Below are 17,851 nucleotides of genomic sequence, written 5' to 3' on the forward strand. Positions count from 1 at the left end.
CCTCATCGGCCGCCCTGTGTGGCTATGAGCTGGCGAAGGAGTCCATCGGGCCGGTCTTCTTCCCTCCTGTGCCTCTCCTCTCGGTGCGTCCCATGTGGTGTGGTATACGGCCTTAGAGTGGACTGTGTCCTCCCACGTATTATATACTGTTGTGTAAATGTTCAAATGAGAGCAAAGGCCGGGTTGTGTGAAAGCGTTTGGCCTTCTGCACACCCTCTTTCCTCAGGGTGTTTTAGTATTTATTTGTGCCTTCTGCGGGGACAGGATCCTTGCCAGGCGGGTCCTGAAAGTTTGATTGCAGAGACTGCCCCCACACCGCGCTTAGCGGGGTGTCCCCCCGCACCACTCCAGGATTGATGGGGTTTTACTCGGTGGGGCCGCGTAGGTCTGCCTTTATATACAGCGGGATGTTAGTAGTATACCGGTAACCCACCAAGTGCCTGGAGAGGGGGTGTAGCCTCCTATGCCCCTTCAACGGTTTCCGCCGTGCTTCATACGTTGTCACCCAGGGCGCTATGCTCAATTAATTTTGTGCCGGTAACAATTCCTGGGATTTGTCCCTTCCCCGAAGTCTCACCCCAAGGGTTATGGCGTGGCACTGGTGTTTGTCGTCGTGAGGTGGGGGGCCTCCCCGCCCCGCTTCACTTACTTGTTGTGGGGGATGTGACACGACCCCCCCGCGTGTCTTCGCGTTTCTCCTCTGTGTTCTCCTCGGTCCGCCAACGCAGGGGATGAATGGGCTGGCCCACCGGCAGCGGCTGCGGTGCCGCGCGTAGCATGGCCGCGAGAGCCGTATAACGCACCTTTGGCTGCTCAGCTGGTCTTCCGCTCTCTCCTCTCCTAATGTAGTCAGCTGCGGGTGTTGATGAACCCCGCCGGCGGCTCCCCCGCGTCCCAAGCCGAGGACAGCAGCACTGCCCTTCGATTCACGGGCGGCGCGGTACGAAAGTTACCGCAGCGCCCCTCCCCCACTGCAGCCCACTCTTCCCGGCGCACCTCCGGCACACAGTAGATGTTCTGTGGAGCCGTGGAGCCGGCGGGCGGCCGTGTCAGCACCTCCTGTCCGCCAGAACGCTCCTTGCCAAATATTGCAGGTTTTCTTCAACATAGCCACTCGACTCTTCGGGTGCTTGCTCCAGAGGTCTTAGGCCACATAAATCTTCAAGCGTTTGGAGCGGCGCTGAAAGGATTAATTAGAGACAGGATTTATGTTTGAGCCGGAGCTCTCCTCTCAGGCGGCCATGTTTGTTGTGCGCAACAGCGCCCCCCAAGGCAGAATCTTTGAGCACAGCACACTCCTGGCCCTGGCCAGCACGAGGCTACAGTTCCTTTCAATGATACCAGGACCTTCTGGGGCCAAGTCTCTTTTCTGCTGAAGTCTCTTGTCTTGGTAGTGGAGCTGTCCCACAGCTCCCTTCCCCGAGCTTAGGATACTCAGAATCTAGCAAAGTTCTGTAGACTTAAACAGGTTACAAACGGTTTCTCAAAGGTTCTTCAGATTCAATAGTTCCAAATAAAGTTCCTTCAGGTTACTAAGAGCTCTCTTCCTCCTGAAGCCCTCCTTGTTACCTTTTTTCATGACACTCACAATTCACAGTTCACAACTTAAAGGGGTCACAATATTCTCTCTTGCTCTGGTTTCTTCCAGGGTTTCCTTTCCCTTCAATCTTGACACTTAGCAGTTCAATAGTTTTTCACAAAGGGGTTCCCTTCCCCATCAGTTCAACACCTCTCCCTACTTCTTGGCACTCAAGACTTTCTAGACTGCAGAGTATTATTTTAACCCTGTGCAGGGCCACTCCAATACCCAGGCTTTTAGGGCCAGCCCCCAGCACATTATTTCAGTTCACAAACTGTACATATCTTCCACTTCGCCCTCGCCTTGAACTTTTCACCATTCCTTTTCCACTTTCAGGAATGTCTCTGTTCTTCTAGGGCATTTTTCCTTCTCTCTCTCTCTCTCCTGCCTCTTTCACATTTATTTTCATGGAATTTTGAATCTTGCTGTCATTCACACTGCAAGTCCCAGAATGCTGTTCATCTTGGGCATTTACATTTTCTGGATCTTTACTCTTGCTGTTCACTAAACTGCAAGTCCCAGAATGCCTTTCACCCTCATTAACCTTTATGCTTTCTTCTGCTGTTCTAGCCACACTTACACGCTTACCGGGTTCCTCTTTGTCTGGTCACAAGACTCACCCGGTTAACACGGCACTGGTGACCAGTTCTTTGGCAATTTGGGTCGAGCTCAGGGTCTTTTGGCCTACCCCTCAGGCACCTGGGCTTCCTTTCACATGCCCAGGGGAAACAAGCCTTGCAGTGGACGCAACCAGCAGGTTGCAGTCTGCCTTCTCTAGTCCTTGGGAGACAGGGCTCCTCAGCTGCGCTGCAGACCCTCACAGGCACTGGGCCAGGACCTCACCCTTCCATTCTCCTCTGGACTTTCTCCACAGCTTCTTCTGCTCCCTCCTGCTTCTGTGCTCTGCAGGTCCTCTATGCAGTTCCAGCTCGCTCACAATACTGTTTCTGGCTGCTGCTTTTATACTCCCATCTAGAGTTAAGTGAAGTCAGGGGTGTCTGCTTGTGCTTGATTGCCTGACCCTGCCTGGCATTATTAGTGGGACAACCTAGTGGTGGGTGGTAGCAGTCTTTCCTCTGCTTTTTAAAGCGTTTCTCAGAGGTAATCTCCACTGCTTTTAGTAGCATCTTTTCTTCCCAGTGTTTATTGGAAATGGGGCAGGGGGAGATGGAACAGGAATTAACGCATCCCATGAAAGTGTGGGGGACATCGGTTTCATGGGAAAAGGGAAATTGGGGATCTCGTGTCTCTCCGAAGGGGTTCTCATCCCCTCCCCCTCTCTTCCTCCCAGGTGATCCTCCCTCGCATATTCGCCCCCAGGGTCAAGATCCGAAAGCGCTGACCTTTCCCTGGCCACCTGAAGGAAGTACTGTGGGGGGGGGGAACAAGTGTTTGGTGTTGTCGAGAGTTGGTCGAGTGCCTGTAGTTTGGGAGTTGTGTGCTGAAGCTCTGGGTTGAGTGGTGGGTATGCAGAGTGTTCGAGAGTTATTAGCAGGGCTAGTCGGGAGTTATCTGGTTTTGTTTGTGCTGGCTTAACTTTAACTTCTTTTTTTGTTTAGTGTCAGATATTTCTTTGGGTGATCCAGTTTCATAGTGTTTTCTTGCATTGCAGTTTTGGGTTTTCTCTCTATGGTGAGTTCTTCAGCTTGGTGCGTTAAAGAGCCATGTTTTTAATAGCTTCCTGAATTGTAGGTGATCTTCTGCTGTTTGTATTTCCTTTGGGAGCGAGTTCCATAGTTTCACCGCTATGCAGCAGGGTGCTGATAACCTGAATTTTTGTTTCCCGTATTGTTTTGCTTCGAGACGGATGTTGTTGCTAGGTCTTAGTGTTCGAGGTGGTTTGCATATGGTTTGCATATGGTGATTTATTTTTTTGCCGTGGATCTGTAATGCAGAGAGTTTTGAAGAAGATTCTTTTTTTCACTGGTAGCCAATGCAGTGTTCTTGGTACTAGTGCAATGTGTTCTCTCCTAGTGGGTTTAAGCAGTAGTCTTGCTGCTGCGTTTTGTATTCGTTGTAGCTTCCTCATGAGATATTCTGGCATTCCGATTCTGTTGGGGCCGTCTATTCTTGACATGATGAGAGAGATGACGGCAAGTGTTTGTGTTTGAAGGAGAGGTTAGGAAGTATTGATTGCAGAAGCATTTCTTCACTACTGCATTGACTTGTGGTTCTAATTTTAGTTGATAATCCATTAGGATTCCAAGGATTTTGACCACTTTGAATGATTCTGGCGGGTTTCCTAGCTCAGCGGGCCATGGAATGTGATTGTTGTTCAACGGGTCGTTCAAGGCAATCATGATTTATGTTTTGTGTGGGTTTAGTTTAAGGCTTTTGGTGCCTATCCACCGGTTTAGTTCACTGAGGCAGTCGGTGAGTGTTGGGTTTTGTTCTTGCTGGCATTGATTTTATAGATGATTTGAGTGTCATCTGTGTAGTTATAGTGGGTGAGGCCATGTGAGGCCATGTTTTTTGATGAGATTGATCAGGGTGGTCATGTAGGTATTGAAGAGTAACGGGGGTAGCATGAGCCCTGTGGGACTCTGCATGTTGTTGTCTGAGGTGTTGACTTGAATGGCGCTATCCAGGTTGTTTGTGTTCTTTCTGCCAAGAAGGATTTTAGCCAGAGGAGAGCTGTGTTGCTGATCCCAATATGTCCTAGTCTTTAGATGAGTGTACCGCGGTTGACTGTGTCGAAAGCTGCTGAGAAATCGAGTGGGTGTTCACTGACATTTGCTTTGCTGCATATCTGGGTGTTAGTTACTTTTGCGTGCAATCATACATATATTGTAAACTTGTGCATTAACTGTATGCATTTGGGAAGCAACCCCTATGCATCTTACATACTTTATGCATTCCTAATGTACTACTTTTTCCAGGGATATGTGTAATGTAGGCCTAGAAAAATTCTCTTGAGGCAATGCCAACTAAGCTAGGGATTTTCTTCTTTAAAAAAAAAAAAAAGTTCTTTAAGGAAACGCAGGGTGCTTACCGCCGGTGGCAGTATGGTGCATAGCGTGCAGACTAACCTCTTACAGCAAAGTTGGTTTAGGCAAGTGTCAGGGTGCCTTCTCGAAACCTGTTGGACCTTCTGACATGCAAGTCAACTTTTCATAACTTCAAGAAAACCGGAAGTCAGCATATAATCCTTTTATATAATACACTGCAATGTGCCGATTATCCTTTTACCCTAGGACCTAGGTTGTGCTCTCCAGTTTTGCATCCCAGATCTTTAGTTAAAATCCCTGGAGAATTTCTCTTCTTTTTTGCTAGTTTTCCCGATTTGATCTGAATAGGCTGGATTCTTTCTCCTGTGGTGATATAATAGGAGTAGCTACTTTTCCAATGAAGCAATATTGTTGGTATTGAAGGATGTCCGAGAACCTCCTGGAAGGTAAACTTATTATTTCTATTTGCACAACTTGTAAAACCCTTTTATCTCAGATTGTTTTCTTAATCATAGTCAGGTCTCAGATTCCATAGTTTCCACCAGGTTAGTAGATAAATATATTCAGATGGTGCATCGAGGGAGAATCCCATACTGCTGCTAAATATTTATTTCCTGTAAGCAGGTAAGTAACTTGTTCTTAATTTCATGGTGCATGTGTCCTTTTACCCTATAGCATATCACGGTTCTCAGTAACTGAAAGCAAGTATGTCACCTTTACCTTTCTACAGTACCTCCCACCAATGATTCATCTTTTTCTCATCTTCTCTGACAATAGAGAGAGCAGTGACCAGTCATACCAGCTTCTGAGGGACTCCCTGGATCTTTACCTCGCCATGTTCCCAGACAATGTGCAGTACCTCATGCTCCAAGCTAGACTGTACTTTCACCTGGGTATCTGGCCTGAGAAGGTACAGCACTTTTCGTAAATATTTTGTGTTTTCAATGCTTTAGAAAAATGTGCTTGGTTTAAATGTAATGGCTAGTACTTTCTAGTTTCTGTCCCCAGATGATGTTACCAACATTGTTGCCTCCACAATTATGTAACGATGCATTTAAAATGCTTACAGCAGTTGGGTTGGGCAGCATCCAAGAATCTCTTTGGCAAGGTTACTGTGGCGTGAATTGTGGAACCATTCTTAATAAAGCAAAGTCTTTGGGCGTTAATCTAAATTTGAATATGAACATGAATGCTCACTTCAAATGGATTGTGTCCTCCCATGGTATATAGAACACGCTGTGAGAAGCCTGAAGGTACACTCGCATTTACTCCCCAGCAATCTTCTGTTCAGGCGGCCAGAGAAGGGCCATCCCTTTTGAATCCCGACCCTGTGGTCGACTAGCGATGGAGGATCACCTGGGCGGAGGGTCCTTGGGGATTGGGGAGAAGTTGCCTGAAGGCGAGACACAGTGTCCCCCATTTCCTGACAGTGATTCACCTTACCCTCCCTAAGCCTTTGTAGGATATTGCTGCCCAACCCCTACTTTTCCCCCAGAAGTCAGACCAAGTTCTGAGAAGTAGAAACTAACCCCAGGAATAATTAAGATTACCTATAGGAGACACCACTATAGTACTGAGACGAAGAAGACGAAGAAGAGGGACCCTGAAGGCTATAGAGCTGAAGGTCAGGCATGTCCTGTTAATTGGACTAATTGTGGTCAGGCAATATAACCTGGGATTTCACACCTGCAGCCTATTGGGGACTCGCAGGTGTATAAAAGGTGGAGTCCACAAACAGCAAAGGAGGTGAGAAGCCTGTGGAGTGAGAGAGGAGCAGGACGGCCGGCACAGCCCGCCAGAAATCTGAGGGGAACAGAACACTGAGATGCTGGAAAAAGGCACAGTATAACAGAGTGTCACTGCCTGGCGAGGGCGCTGTGTCTCTGAGGAGCGCGAGAGAATTGAGCCATGTAAACAGGTGGTCCCTATGCTGTGGCCGAGAGGGGCTTGTTCCCCGACTGGAAACAGTCTAGGGGTGTCTGCAGAGAAAGCAGTGAGATCCTAACTGTACAAACCAAGAAACTGGGAAAGAACTGTTACACGACCGGTGAGTGTCAATGAATGAGAGAAACCCAGTGCATGTTTGGAAGTTAGTGAAGCTACACTGTATCGGAGTGGTCGCGTGCAGGCAACATGTTCTCTAAAGCCTCCGATGAAAACCGAATGATGAAATAGAATGCAAGGCCAACAATGGGCAAATGAATAACAATATTTCAGAGTGGTCATGTTTAAGGAAGTGTATGTGTTCAAAATACTCTGAACAGTTAAAGGACAATTCTAAAGTAACGCGAGCTAGTGGAATAATGAGAAAGAGTTTTCTGCAATTAAGCATCCGCGGGGAGCAAAATGTTAAATTGAAAGTTTAAGCTGCATTTGAATCTTCCAATTGTTAATAACCCAACAATCCTAAGGTACGGGGATAAGTGTTCGGGTAAGGGCACGTGGTTGGGGAACATGTAGTGGGTGAGCAGTGGGGTCTGTCAACTGCACCTAGACCAGTGTGCCCCAACAAAATGAAAAGGAACTGTACAAACAACAGAGAAACCATAAAGAGCAGAATATTGGTTTTGAATCAGTGCAACAAGCTTGGGGGGAAAAAAAAGAAACCTAAGCTCCTGCTGAACACTCTGATTATTCGTGAAGCAAGACTATAAGCTTCAGGAAGGAAGAGCTAAGCTTCTTAAGAACATTATCTTTTGGAACTTTGTTGTGAACCAGCACCTGCAGCTTGGGGCAATAGCTCTGAGCCTTTTTTGGAACATTGCGTTGCAAATCCATGCTTAAAGCTTGGGAGAAGAGTCCTGAGCTCCTTTTGAACATTGTGTTGTGAATTGGTACTTGAAACTTGGGGAGGGGAAGCCTGAGTTTCTTGAGAACATTTTCTTTGGAACGATATCCTGAACTTGGGTAAGGGTTGCTAGAGATTGCTCCAGACTTTCATTTGGACTCTATTTTGAGTTACAATATCCCTCCACTACATTTAGGCATTAGATGCGAGGGCAAGCATAGGTTTTGACACAGGTAGACTTTTGTTTTGGACTTCTAGACATAGACGTTCCTTAGTTTCATTAGGTAGGGCAATCCCCACCATAGTTATAGGGCAAGTTAGGCATTACACCCATCCTGGCATTTTAATAAAAATTAAAAAAAATATTGCATCTGTTGTCTGTGTCATCTCTTGATGCCATGCCTGTCTCACAGCGTGCAGCGCCCGTTAGCTTCAGTTCAGTTTTTCTGCGATAGCTAAACCTTCCAAGAATTACGCCATGCTTCAGTTTCCTCAGAAACTGCGACTTATCGAAAAATGGCCTAGTCATCGGCTTCATAGACTCCAAAAACCGGGTTTAAAAAGTGTCATGACTACGCCACCAAGATGTCTATCACATCCAGTCGAAAGAACGTTACCAGGTGTAAGTAACTTGTTCATCTCGGCCACTGTCGACGCCTGTCACGATTGTCTCCAGTTGCTCCGACAGATTAAGCCCTTTATTACAGACACCAATGCAGCCACCATCGCTAGAGCAGTTGTTACTGTTGGGGTCCCCTGCAGATGGTATATCACGACCTCAAGTGGTACAAAATGTGACTGCCAGAACAGTGTCTAATGTTGATAGGTGGTCTGACATTTCACCCCTGCTAAATAAAAACTTCACTGGCTACCAGTTGCGCAGTGGGTCAAGTTCAGAACTTTAACTATTATCCATAAATGCCTATATGGTGGGGCACCTGGCTATCTTAAAGAACTCCTTTAAGTGAAAATGGCACATACCCACTTGCGCGTTGCACACATGTTCTCAGCAGCTATTACTTAACAAATGTATCAAAAGGACCTGTGCGGGTGGCAGATCTATTCAGTGTCTTGCACCTATACTGTGGAACAAGTTACCCAGTAGTATGAACTCTTACTACAAACCTCTTCTCCTTCAGGAAGAAACTGAAGACCTTCTGCTTTTCTGAATTTGTCACGTAGATGTTGGCTTAACCGATGATGGCTCTCTCCCGACTTTTCATCTTCTGGGATTGCTCCTTCGTGTCTGCCTCTTGTATTGTATTTGACCCAGGTTAAAGCTGTGATGAATCTTGCAGAGTTATCACTGATTCCCTGGAGATGGTCTCCTCCCACATGGCCAGGGAACGGCATCCACAACCTGATCCTGACCTTGGGGGCAATATGAGGGCGGATCATGTGGGAGGGGACAGCTACTGGGAGGAGTTGATGACTCCATTAGGAGAGACGCAGTATTCTTACCCCCTTATGAAGAGAACCATATGACCCCTAGAATTCCGATGGCATACTGTATTTCTGAGCAGAATACCGTTCACACCTCATACATACCTAACACACACATAACATCTCCTGTCTCTGATGTTTTTGTTCTAACCAAAAATCCTAAACAAAATCACCTTAGAGGTCCTATGAATCCTATGGACTCCAACTCCCATAAAGCCTCAAGTACTGCAACGAGAAAGAGGGAGAAGGAGTTAATGTGGATCAAAGGAAAGCCTAAGATGAACTTGCGGGCTAGTTATTGTGATGAGGTCGAAGTGTGCGGGACATTTAAAAATGGTGTCCGCATTGGAGGAAAAAATAGAAGTAGAACAGAAAACGAAGGAAGCAAACCGAGGGAGAAGGCAGCAGCACAGTAAAGGACCATGCTGCAGAAGGCAGGTGCTTTCAGGCTGCTGCTCGCAAGCAGTACCTACCTGCGTGGTGCGAGGCCACAGAATACCCAGCAGGCACTGTGGGATAACCACTGCGAAGCCGGCAGCAACAGCAAAGCTACCGGTAGCACGATTGTGTCTGCAGGCAGCAGCCCTACAGGCGGGTGAACACTGAGCTGGCAGGGGAGCAGAGAGAAAGTCTGCAGAGCGGGAAATGCCGTCCCAGAGTGGAAACTTCACTGCAGCAATGTGCCACGGGTCAGGGACGCTACATGACCGCAGTGAGTCTGCCCAGAAATGTTGGGGACCCTGGGAGTACTGCCAGGCATGAGAGCCATTTGACATCCTTATGTATGAGATGTCAATATGGGGAAGGTTGGAGCAAGTATTGCCACAAGCCAAAGAATACTAGTGAAGGAGCTAAAAGACTGACTTGAAGTCTCCATATATGAGATATCCATGTGGAGAAAGTTGGAACAAGTAGTACCTCATTCCAAGAAATTATAGACCGTTTAGGAATACAACCATGCTATACCCAAAGACAGTAAGAACCTTAAAAGAAGCCCTGGTGAAAGAAGTACATCAGGCAGTGAGAATTTGAGGAGAAGATACCTGGCAGGGAAGTATACCAGGGGATCTGTGGGCCCAGAAAGGGATTCCTGATAGGAGTGTACACCAGGTGATCCATTCAAAATATTCAGAGGAATAAGACCTTGTGGGCTAATGAACCTACTAAAGGCTTCCTGGCAGGGAGAATACCAGGGGGTCTCTGGAAGAGGATGTTGTTTGAAAGAGACACTTTCACTATCCTTAAGGAAGTATTGTTTGAAATTCGACCTGAGACCTCCAGGGGAAGGGAAACACCAGCTGGATCAAAGCATTGTTTTTGTTGTATTTATCTGCTTATTTTTGAACTATTTTTACCAAACCTACATCAGAGACACTTTCCTTACACCTTTAGTTCATTTCTAGTGTGAGGGTCAGTTTAGTGTGTTTGGACACAAGAACAGTGTGTATCATATTGACGACTAGACACAGACTGATCTTTATTTTTAGTTTCCTAGGAAGGGAAGCTCTCTTTGCTTTTATCCAACCCTTTAATTTTAATAAAGATGTTTAATTTTGAAAACACTACCACTTGGTGTCCGCCTCTCATTTCTGACCCCTCACACAGCGCTTTGATGCCTATGGGTTTAATTGCTATACAAATAAATAAAGAAAAAACTGGATGGTTTTAGTAGAGCGAAGTGGGTAGTGCGAGAAGAAGAGCTGGTAAAAACCTTATGCAGTGAAGGCTTTATGGTCCTAGAATATGTGGCAGGTAGGAGCTGCAAAGAAGGTGGTAGTGTTTGCTTGATGATTATTAACAGTGCACATCTTGCTAGTGCTGTAATAAGGATTTAAAGCAATCAATTTTGTTTAACAGGTATATGACATAAGAAACAAAGGTCTTAAATAGTTTGTCATGGGAGGCTAAAGGGATACTGACACATATCAATTCTACCTGCATAAATAATTCAAGCCATTCCAAGAACCGAGAAGAATGTGCCTGCAGAAATCCAAGCATATGCAATATAGTTAGAATAAAGAAGTTCAGTCTAATTATTTCATGGCAAATGAAACTCTGGTTAATAATGGCTTTTGTGGACATTTAGTGTCTCAACAGTTACTGATTATTAAAAGAAGATAATTAGCCAATGGACAGACATGTTGTTAAGTTATCATCCTTGTGGAACTGATACTACCTTAGTTTAAGGGCATAGGAAATCTTTCCATCTTAAACCTAAAAGATGTTGTTCTCTGCAAATACTCCAGGTCTCCTATTTCTCTTACAAAAAGGCATTAAGACCCCTAAATGTATGCACAGACCTGGGGCATATGATATATGTTATGATATGGCATTTATAACGCGCCTATACACAAGTGTTTCAAGGAGCGTCAAGGCAAGGGAGGGGGGACAAGGGAAGACAGAAACAACGATCATACTAGGCCAGGTGTCATTCAGATCGCGCAAGTGCAGGGGGACGGGGAACATGAAAAGTGCGAGGGGAGGGGAGAGGGGAAAGTGCAGTACATGGAAATAGTAGAATAAATAAGATAATAAAAACAGCCACTGGTGGCAAGTGCAAGGTAAGTGCAAACATAAGTGCTGGAAGGGGGATTGTAGGGCTACAGAAAACAGTCCCCAGGTGAAGGGGTTGTCAGGGAGGCAGTGCAGGTGGGCAACTGGCGGGACATGGGCCCGAGAATAAGAAAGGGTGGCCAGGTAACCAGTGCAGTTACTTGCCAAGAATTCAGCAGGGGAGAGGGGGAGAGAAAGCCGAGGTAAAGAGGAAGGTTTTGAGGTGCTTCCGGAGATGGTTTTCCTCAAGTTTCAGGGAGGCAGGAAGGCTGTTCCAGAGGGAGTCCCCTGCCGAAGAAAGAGATCTACCACCAACTCGTTGCTTGGAGAAGCGACTGACCATGAGGGAGTTGGCTGAGGATGAGCGAAGAGCTTGAGAAGGAAGATATTTAGGAAGAGAGAGTTGAAGGTATTTCGGCCCCAGAAGGCCTTATGGACAATGCAGAGGGTTTTGAACTTAATCCTCGCAGCCCCTGGGAGCCAATGCAGAGATTTAAATCCTGGAGAGATACGATCCCTGGGCTTGAGGCCAAGGACAAGTCTCGCAGTCCTGTTCTGGATAAGTTGCAGAGGGCGGAGAGTAGAGGCAGGCAGATTTAGATAGAGGCTGTTACAGTAGTCCAGCCTAGAGAGAACCAGGGCTCTGGAGACAGTGAGCTTCTGGGGGAAGGAGAGGAAAGGGAGAATACCTCTAAGAAGGTGCAGCTGGTAGTGTGACTTCTTAGAGACGTCGGAGATGTGAGGAGAGAAGGAGAGTGTGGAGTCGAAGATCACTCCAAGATTTTTGGCTTTGCAGGTGGGAGCAGGAAGAGGGCCAAGAGAGGCCGGCCAGAGAGCTGCCGGGAAGGCGGGAAAGGGTGTGCCGATGAGTAGAATCTAAGTCTTACTGGCATTAAGGCAGAGGTCATTGGCTGCGCACCACTCATGGATGGCAGACAGTCAGAGATGAGGAAAGGAGAGGAGGAGGCCGAGGGTAGCCTGAAAATGAGCTGGGTATCATCCGCATAGCACTGAAAGTTGGGGCAAAGAGCGGCTATGCAGTGGGCAAGGAGTGCCAGATATTGGTTGAACAACCAGGGAGAGAGGTTAGACCCCTGGGGGACACCACAGATAGAGAAAAAGATATCGGAGAGGAAGGACCCAAGTTGGACCTGGGAGGGTCGGTAGGAGAGGAAAGAAGTCAGCCACTCCAGGGCCTGGCCAGTGATGCCCAGGTTATCACGGAGACGGTTGAGCAGGATGGCATGGTTGACGCTGTCAAAGGCAGAAGAGTGATCAAGCAAGATGAGGACACACAGGGTGTTGGAGTCAAGGTTGGAGAGCAGGTCTTCACGGATGTTCAGGAGAACAGTTTCCGTGCTCTGGCAGCTCTGAAGCCAGATTGATGGTCATGAAGACAACCAACAGATTCAGTGTGGAGATTAAGCTGGGAGATGGCCAGTTTCTCCAGGAGCTTGCCAAGGAAGGGAGTGATGGCGATAGTTAGCCGGGCAAGAGGGGTCGGCAGAAGGTTTCTTAAGAAGAGGGTGCACAAGGGAGTGCTTCAGGGGGGATGGGAAGACTTCAGTGGCAAAGGAGTGATTGCAGAAATCGGCCAGGGCAGGAGCCAGGGAGTCGATGTGGTCCTTGATAGTTTTGGAGGAACAGGGGTGAACCTGTTTCGATGAGACTTTCATAGATCGAACTTGTCTAGAAACCTCATGTGCAGAGAAAAGGGGAAAGGCAGAGAAGGAGAGAGCGGGGGTGGCTGCAGAAGGGCCAGAAGAGGAGCAGGGAATAGAGGGGGTGAGGCAATAGGAGGAGAGTGAGGACAGGATGTCCTGAGTTTAGAAATGAAGTGAGAAGCCAGTGCCGTGCAGAGGGCCTGGGAAGGAGCAGGAGAGGTAGAGACTGCGGCTGGATTGGACCGTCCCCTGCAGATTTTGAAGAGTTCAGCCGAGTTGTTAGATGCCGCAGAGACGCAGGCTTGGATATGAGCTCTCTTCTTGGTGAGGACGGAGAGTCGGTAGTGCCTTTGCAGCAGGCGGCAGGCCAGTTTGTCAGAGGATGAACATGAAGCACGCTGTTTCCTCTTGGCCACCCTGCACTTGCGTTTTAGGGTGACGAGATCTGAGTCATACCAGGAGTTACACTTTGCTTTGGGCTTTAGGCGGATTCTCATGACAGGTGCAAGGATATCAAGCATATCAGATATAGAAGAGTGGAGCGTGGAGAGGGCTGTGTCAGGGTGAGAGTCAGCAGAAGGCGGAGGAGGGGGTGAGAAGGAGGCGGCGAAAGCCTCAACTGACACGCGCTTCATTGGTCAGATGACCGAGAAGGTGGGTGGCAGTGATGAGGTGGCTTGGCCTGAGGAGTAGAGAGGGTGAGGTGGGAGGATAGGAGAAAGTGATCACTCCAGGAGAGAGGAGTGGAGAGAGGGACAGAGAGGGGAAGGTCTGAGGAGATCAGAACATTGAGAGTGTGCCCTGCAGAGTGAGTCGGGCCAGAGGGGAGACTGGGGAGTGAGAGAGAGTCGCAGAAGTCGCAAATGAGTCCAGAAGGAGGACAGGAGGCATCCAGGTGGATGCTGAAGTCTCCGAGAAGGAGGAGTTGAGTGGTAGAAGCCAGGAGTGAGGAGTATAGGTCTGCCCAGAGTAGACATTAATGATGACCTTAGAGGAGTGGAAGGAGGCGAGGAGGGCGTCCCAACGGGTGCCACCATTAATGGGAACGGAGGAGAAAGGAGAGAGCACAGAGACCAAATGAGGGGTCCATAGGTCTGGTGAAGGAATGACAAAGAGGATGTCGGTGAGAGTTTCCTTGGAGGAGGAACTGGTGTAGGTGTCAGCGATAGGGAGGCATGGGTTGGAGACCAGGATGTCCTTTTTAAACTTCTTCCTACCAGACTTAGTGAGGAGAGCAGGATAGTCAATAGAGAAGCAGTTAGAGAAGATGGGAGAGACAGAGAGCACCATAGAGTAGGTGGGAGAGGGGGCGGGGGGGCGTAGGTAGACAGACAAGAAGCGAGAGGCAAGTGAGTAGAGCTGTGGGACAAGAACGATGGCAGTGGGTTGATAGCTCAGAAAAACACCTTCTGAGATAGGAGAGAAGACACATCAAAGTTTGAGAGTCCTAAAGAGGGAGAAAAGGCCTAGGTTTCGCAATGCAATTTAGTGGTACTGATACAGATTTAAAGCAACCAGTGGAAGACCACCTAAGTTTGAGACTCCTAAAGAGGGAGAAAAGGCCTAGGTTTCGCAATGCAATTTAGTGGTACTGATACAAAACAAATTTATACAAATTGCAGACAGCGGGGGAATGAACCTCCGGTAGGTGGATAGTGGAGAACAGGGCGGTGCCTGCCAGCTGCCGCCCCCTTCGGGCACCTGCAGACACCAACAGGGAGCCACCAAGTAGGAGCCGCCCTTTGCCTAGGGGCCTTAGCCGTGGGGCTGCCGGGCAGAGGCTGCCCTGGGAAGGTCAGAGATAAGGGGAGGAGAAGCCAATCAGGGGGTGTGGGCGGGTTGGGAGGAGGGCGGGAAGGAGGGAGAGATGCGGGAGGAGGGAGGCTGGGAAAGGAATGAAGACACAGAGGGCACACCAAACAAAAAGAAAAACGCAAAAAAAAACATACCTGCTGCCATTTCGGCAGTACCCATGACCTTTAAGATACTTTAATTTACTAACCTTAATGCATTGTGTCATAGGGTCTGGAAAATTATTACAAACATTACAAGGGTTTCACTCTGTCTGTTGGACACAGTTATTCGGTGCAACTTGCTGTTATTCTTATTTTTGAACAGCCAAACTAGAAGTGTTCATTAGTTTGATCAAAATATCTGTAAACTAATAAATGAAATTGGGAATCTGCATATAATTTATAATTGGTTTTCTGATGCTTGTTAATATGCTTAGAATCACATGCTGTGCATATGGTCCGACATCCAGTCTGCGGAGTATTGCATCTTGTCTTTCGGGGACCGAAAGGGGACGTCGGCATAGGCGTGTCTGTAACACTATCCCTAACGTGAGGCGTGTAGTACCCAAAACCCCTCACGTGCTGAGATCCCTCAGATTGTTTTTTTCCACCCAGATAACTGGTCGTCCTACAGCGGAGCTCTTACTAGAGACATTGTTTTTATCTTTACCGAATTTTTCGGTTTATGCCCCATTAAGTCACTTTGCCTAATAAGAACATCTTCGACAAAGACTACGGAGGAATCGTCTACGGCTGTGGTCTCAGCGCCTAAGATCCGGCGGCCTGATTTCCACGTGGTCGGGCTCTCTGGCCGACCTATACAGTAGGGAGAGTGGGTTTGGGGTGGCCATATTGTTATTATGTCTTTCCTCCTTCCACTTCTTTCCCTTTCGGTCTGGTCATCATTCCCTTTTGTTATGGAAAGGACTCCTTTTAGATTCTGCCCTAAGTGTAGGGTCAGATATCCTTGGAGGGACGAGCACAGGACGTGTAACGCCTGTCTCCCCCTAGAGCACGACGAAAAGCGGTGTTCGGCGTGCAAGCTCCTTAAGCCTAAAACCCTTAAGGATCGCCGTGTAAAGCGGTGGGCCGCGTACGGCATGTCACGCGTGGAGCCTCCCTCCCCTACCACAACTCCAGCCGAAAGTGACGGGGGTACTTCGGATGACCAAACGTCCAATGCGGATGTTATAGACCTTGAGGTGGACACTTCTAGGTCCGCCACGCCCGTCCCCGACCCTTCCAGGCTCGACTCTGGTCTTGCTACAGGGACTACACCCGGCAACAAGGGCGTACATAAACATCCACTAAACACACAACCCCTATGCCATCTTCGACGCCTTCGTCTTTGAAAAAGACGAAACCACCAACGGGTCTGTCGAAAATTTCAACGGTTCCCTCGGATCGTGTAGATCCAAAGCCTTGCCCACATCCGCAAAAGCGCATGACGACTGGGCAAACGAAAATTAATAAGGGCGCTACTCCCCAATCTACACGCGCCGAAGTTTTGGAGTCCGAAACTTCGACGATTTTCCAAGGCCTCAATAGGCCCGAAAGTTACGACTAGGCCTCTACCCGGCACTCCGACCGCTGGGCCTTCTGGTTCCACGGATGGCGTTTCGGCTACCATTACATCATCGGAGGCTTTGTCTCACGACGATTCGGTTACTATCCGGAAGAGCACCGGTAGGATCGCAGCGGCGGTGGGCCTTATCCCGGTCCCGCAGAAAGTTATGGGCCAGGCCGTGAAAAATTTCGACGGACTTGGCCCGCGATTCCGATGACTCTTACGTGGATAGTCAAGAGCCTCTCTCAGACAACCTGAGAAGTTCCTCTGGACGCCAAAGGGCGGAGAATGGTGTTTCTCCCCACCTAGGCCCTTTTGGGTGCTCAAAATGGAATACTGAAAAGTTTGAGGGATGAATGGATTGGCTGGAGCAGATTATCAGTTCTGCTGACCAGCCTCTGCCGAAAAAGGCTCGAGTAGACCCTAACCTTCAAATAAAAGATCTTCAGCCTCAGGTCTTCCAACAGGAAGACGTGGCCCACATGGACACATACTGGGTCATCTTTTCTCGAAAATTATGAAGGAGGTCAACAGGAGACGGAGAACTGGGAGGAAACCTAGAAAGAAGGACAGGATCCTTGGTCACATCAAGATCAGGATTCTGATATTTTGTGCATCGATTCTCCTCCTTCCACCCCGGCTCGCCAGGTCTCCCATGTGGATGACCAAATGGCTTTGAACACCATGTTGAAAAAAGCAGCAGAATTCGTCAAGATTGCCACTTAAGATGCTTTGCCTGAGCAGGATTTTGTGGAGGACATTGTTAAGGAAAAACCTCTGGCAAGTCAATCCATTCCCCTCCTTAACTCTGTTAAGAGGGGGATAGCTCCATCTTTAGTCACACCTGCCCAGACAAGGGCCGTGAACCCGAGAGTCGAAAAATTATTTTGGCCTTCTCCTTCCGACCCTCTATATATCAATGGGCATGCCATCCCGGACTCACTGGTGGTGACCACTACTCGTAAGAGGGCAGGGGTACCCCTTGCCACTGGAGAATCACCTCCGGACAAGGAGTCTAAAAGATAGTATGCCCTAGGCAAACGTGTCACGTCAGCAGCTGCATATACCATTCGGGTTGCTAATAACACTACGCTATTAGCAAGCTATGCCGATGCCCAATGGAACCTGCTCCAAGAAGGCCTTCAGGAGTTCCTGTAACCGGCCAGGACCAAGCTTCTCGCCATTGTTGCAGAAGGAAAACTGGTTAACCAGAATGTGGTTAAAAACATCCTGGATACTGCAGAAACATCTGGCAGATCCCTTGCACAAGACACGCATGGTTGCGTACATCGGGATTTAGACCTGAAACCCAGGCCTCCCTCATTAATAAGCCCATTGATGAGTCAAACCTCTTTAGGAAAGCAGTTGATGAAGCGTTGGAGACAGCCAAGAAGCAGCATGAGACCTTAAAGTCTCTGCAACAAATTACACAAAAACCCTCTTCCCAGAGGGGTAATAATTCTTGGCGGTCCTTTCGAGGACAAGATTGTGCCGGTCAAAACAACTACTTCAACAA

General features: G+C 48.1%; 1 protein-coding gene across 1 annotated transcript in view; it reads left to right on the plus strand.

Moving 5' to 3' along the window:
* The window catches only part of FBXO21 (F-box protein 21), a 580,830-nt gene that overhangs the window by 357,224 nt on the left and 205,755 nt on the right, over nucleotides 1-17,851 (plus strand). The window contains exon 9 of the mRNA XM_069619209.1: nucleotides 5,305-5,437. Within this exon, the coding sequence (XP_069475310.1) occupies nucleotides 5,305-5,437 (133 nt within the window). The remainder of the gene's footprint in view (nucleotides 1-5,304; nucleotides 5,438-17,851) is intronic.

The sequence above is a fragment of the Ambystoma mexicanum genome, chromosome 10 (genome assembly GCF_040938575.1).
Source record: "Ambystoma mexicanum isolate Mex_15411 chromosome 10, UKY_AmexF1_1, whole genome shotgun sequence".
Lineage (NCBI taxonomy): Eukaryota > Metazoa > Chordata > Amphibia > Caudata > Ambystomatidae > Ambystoma > Ambystoma mexicanum.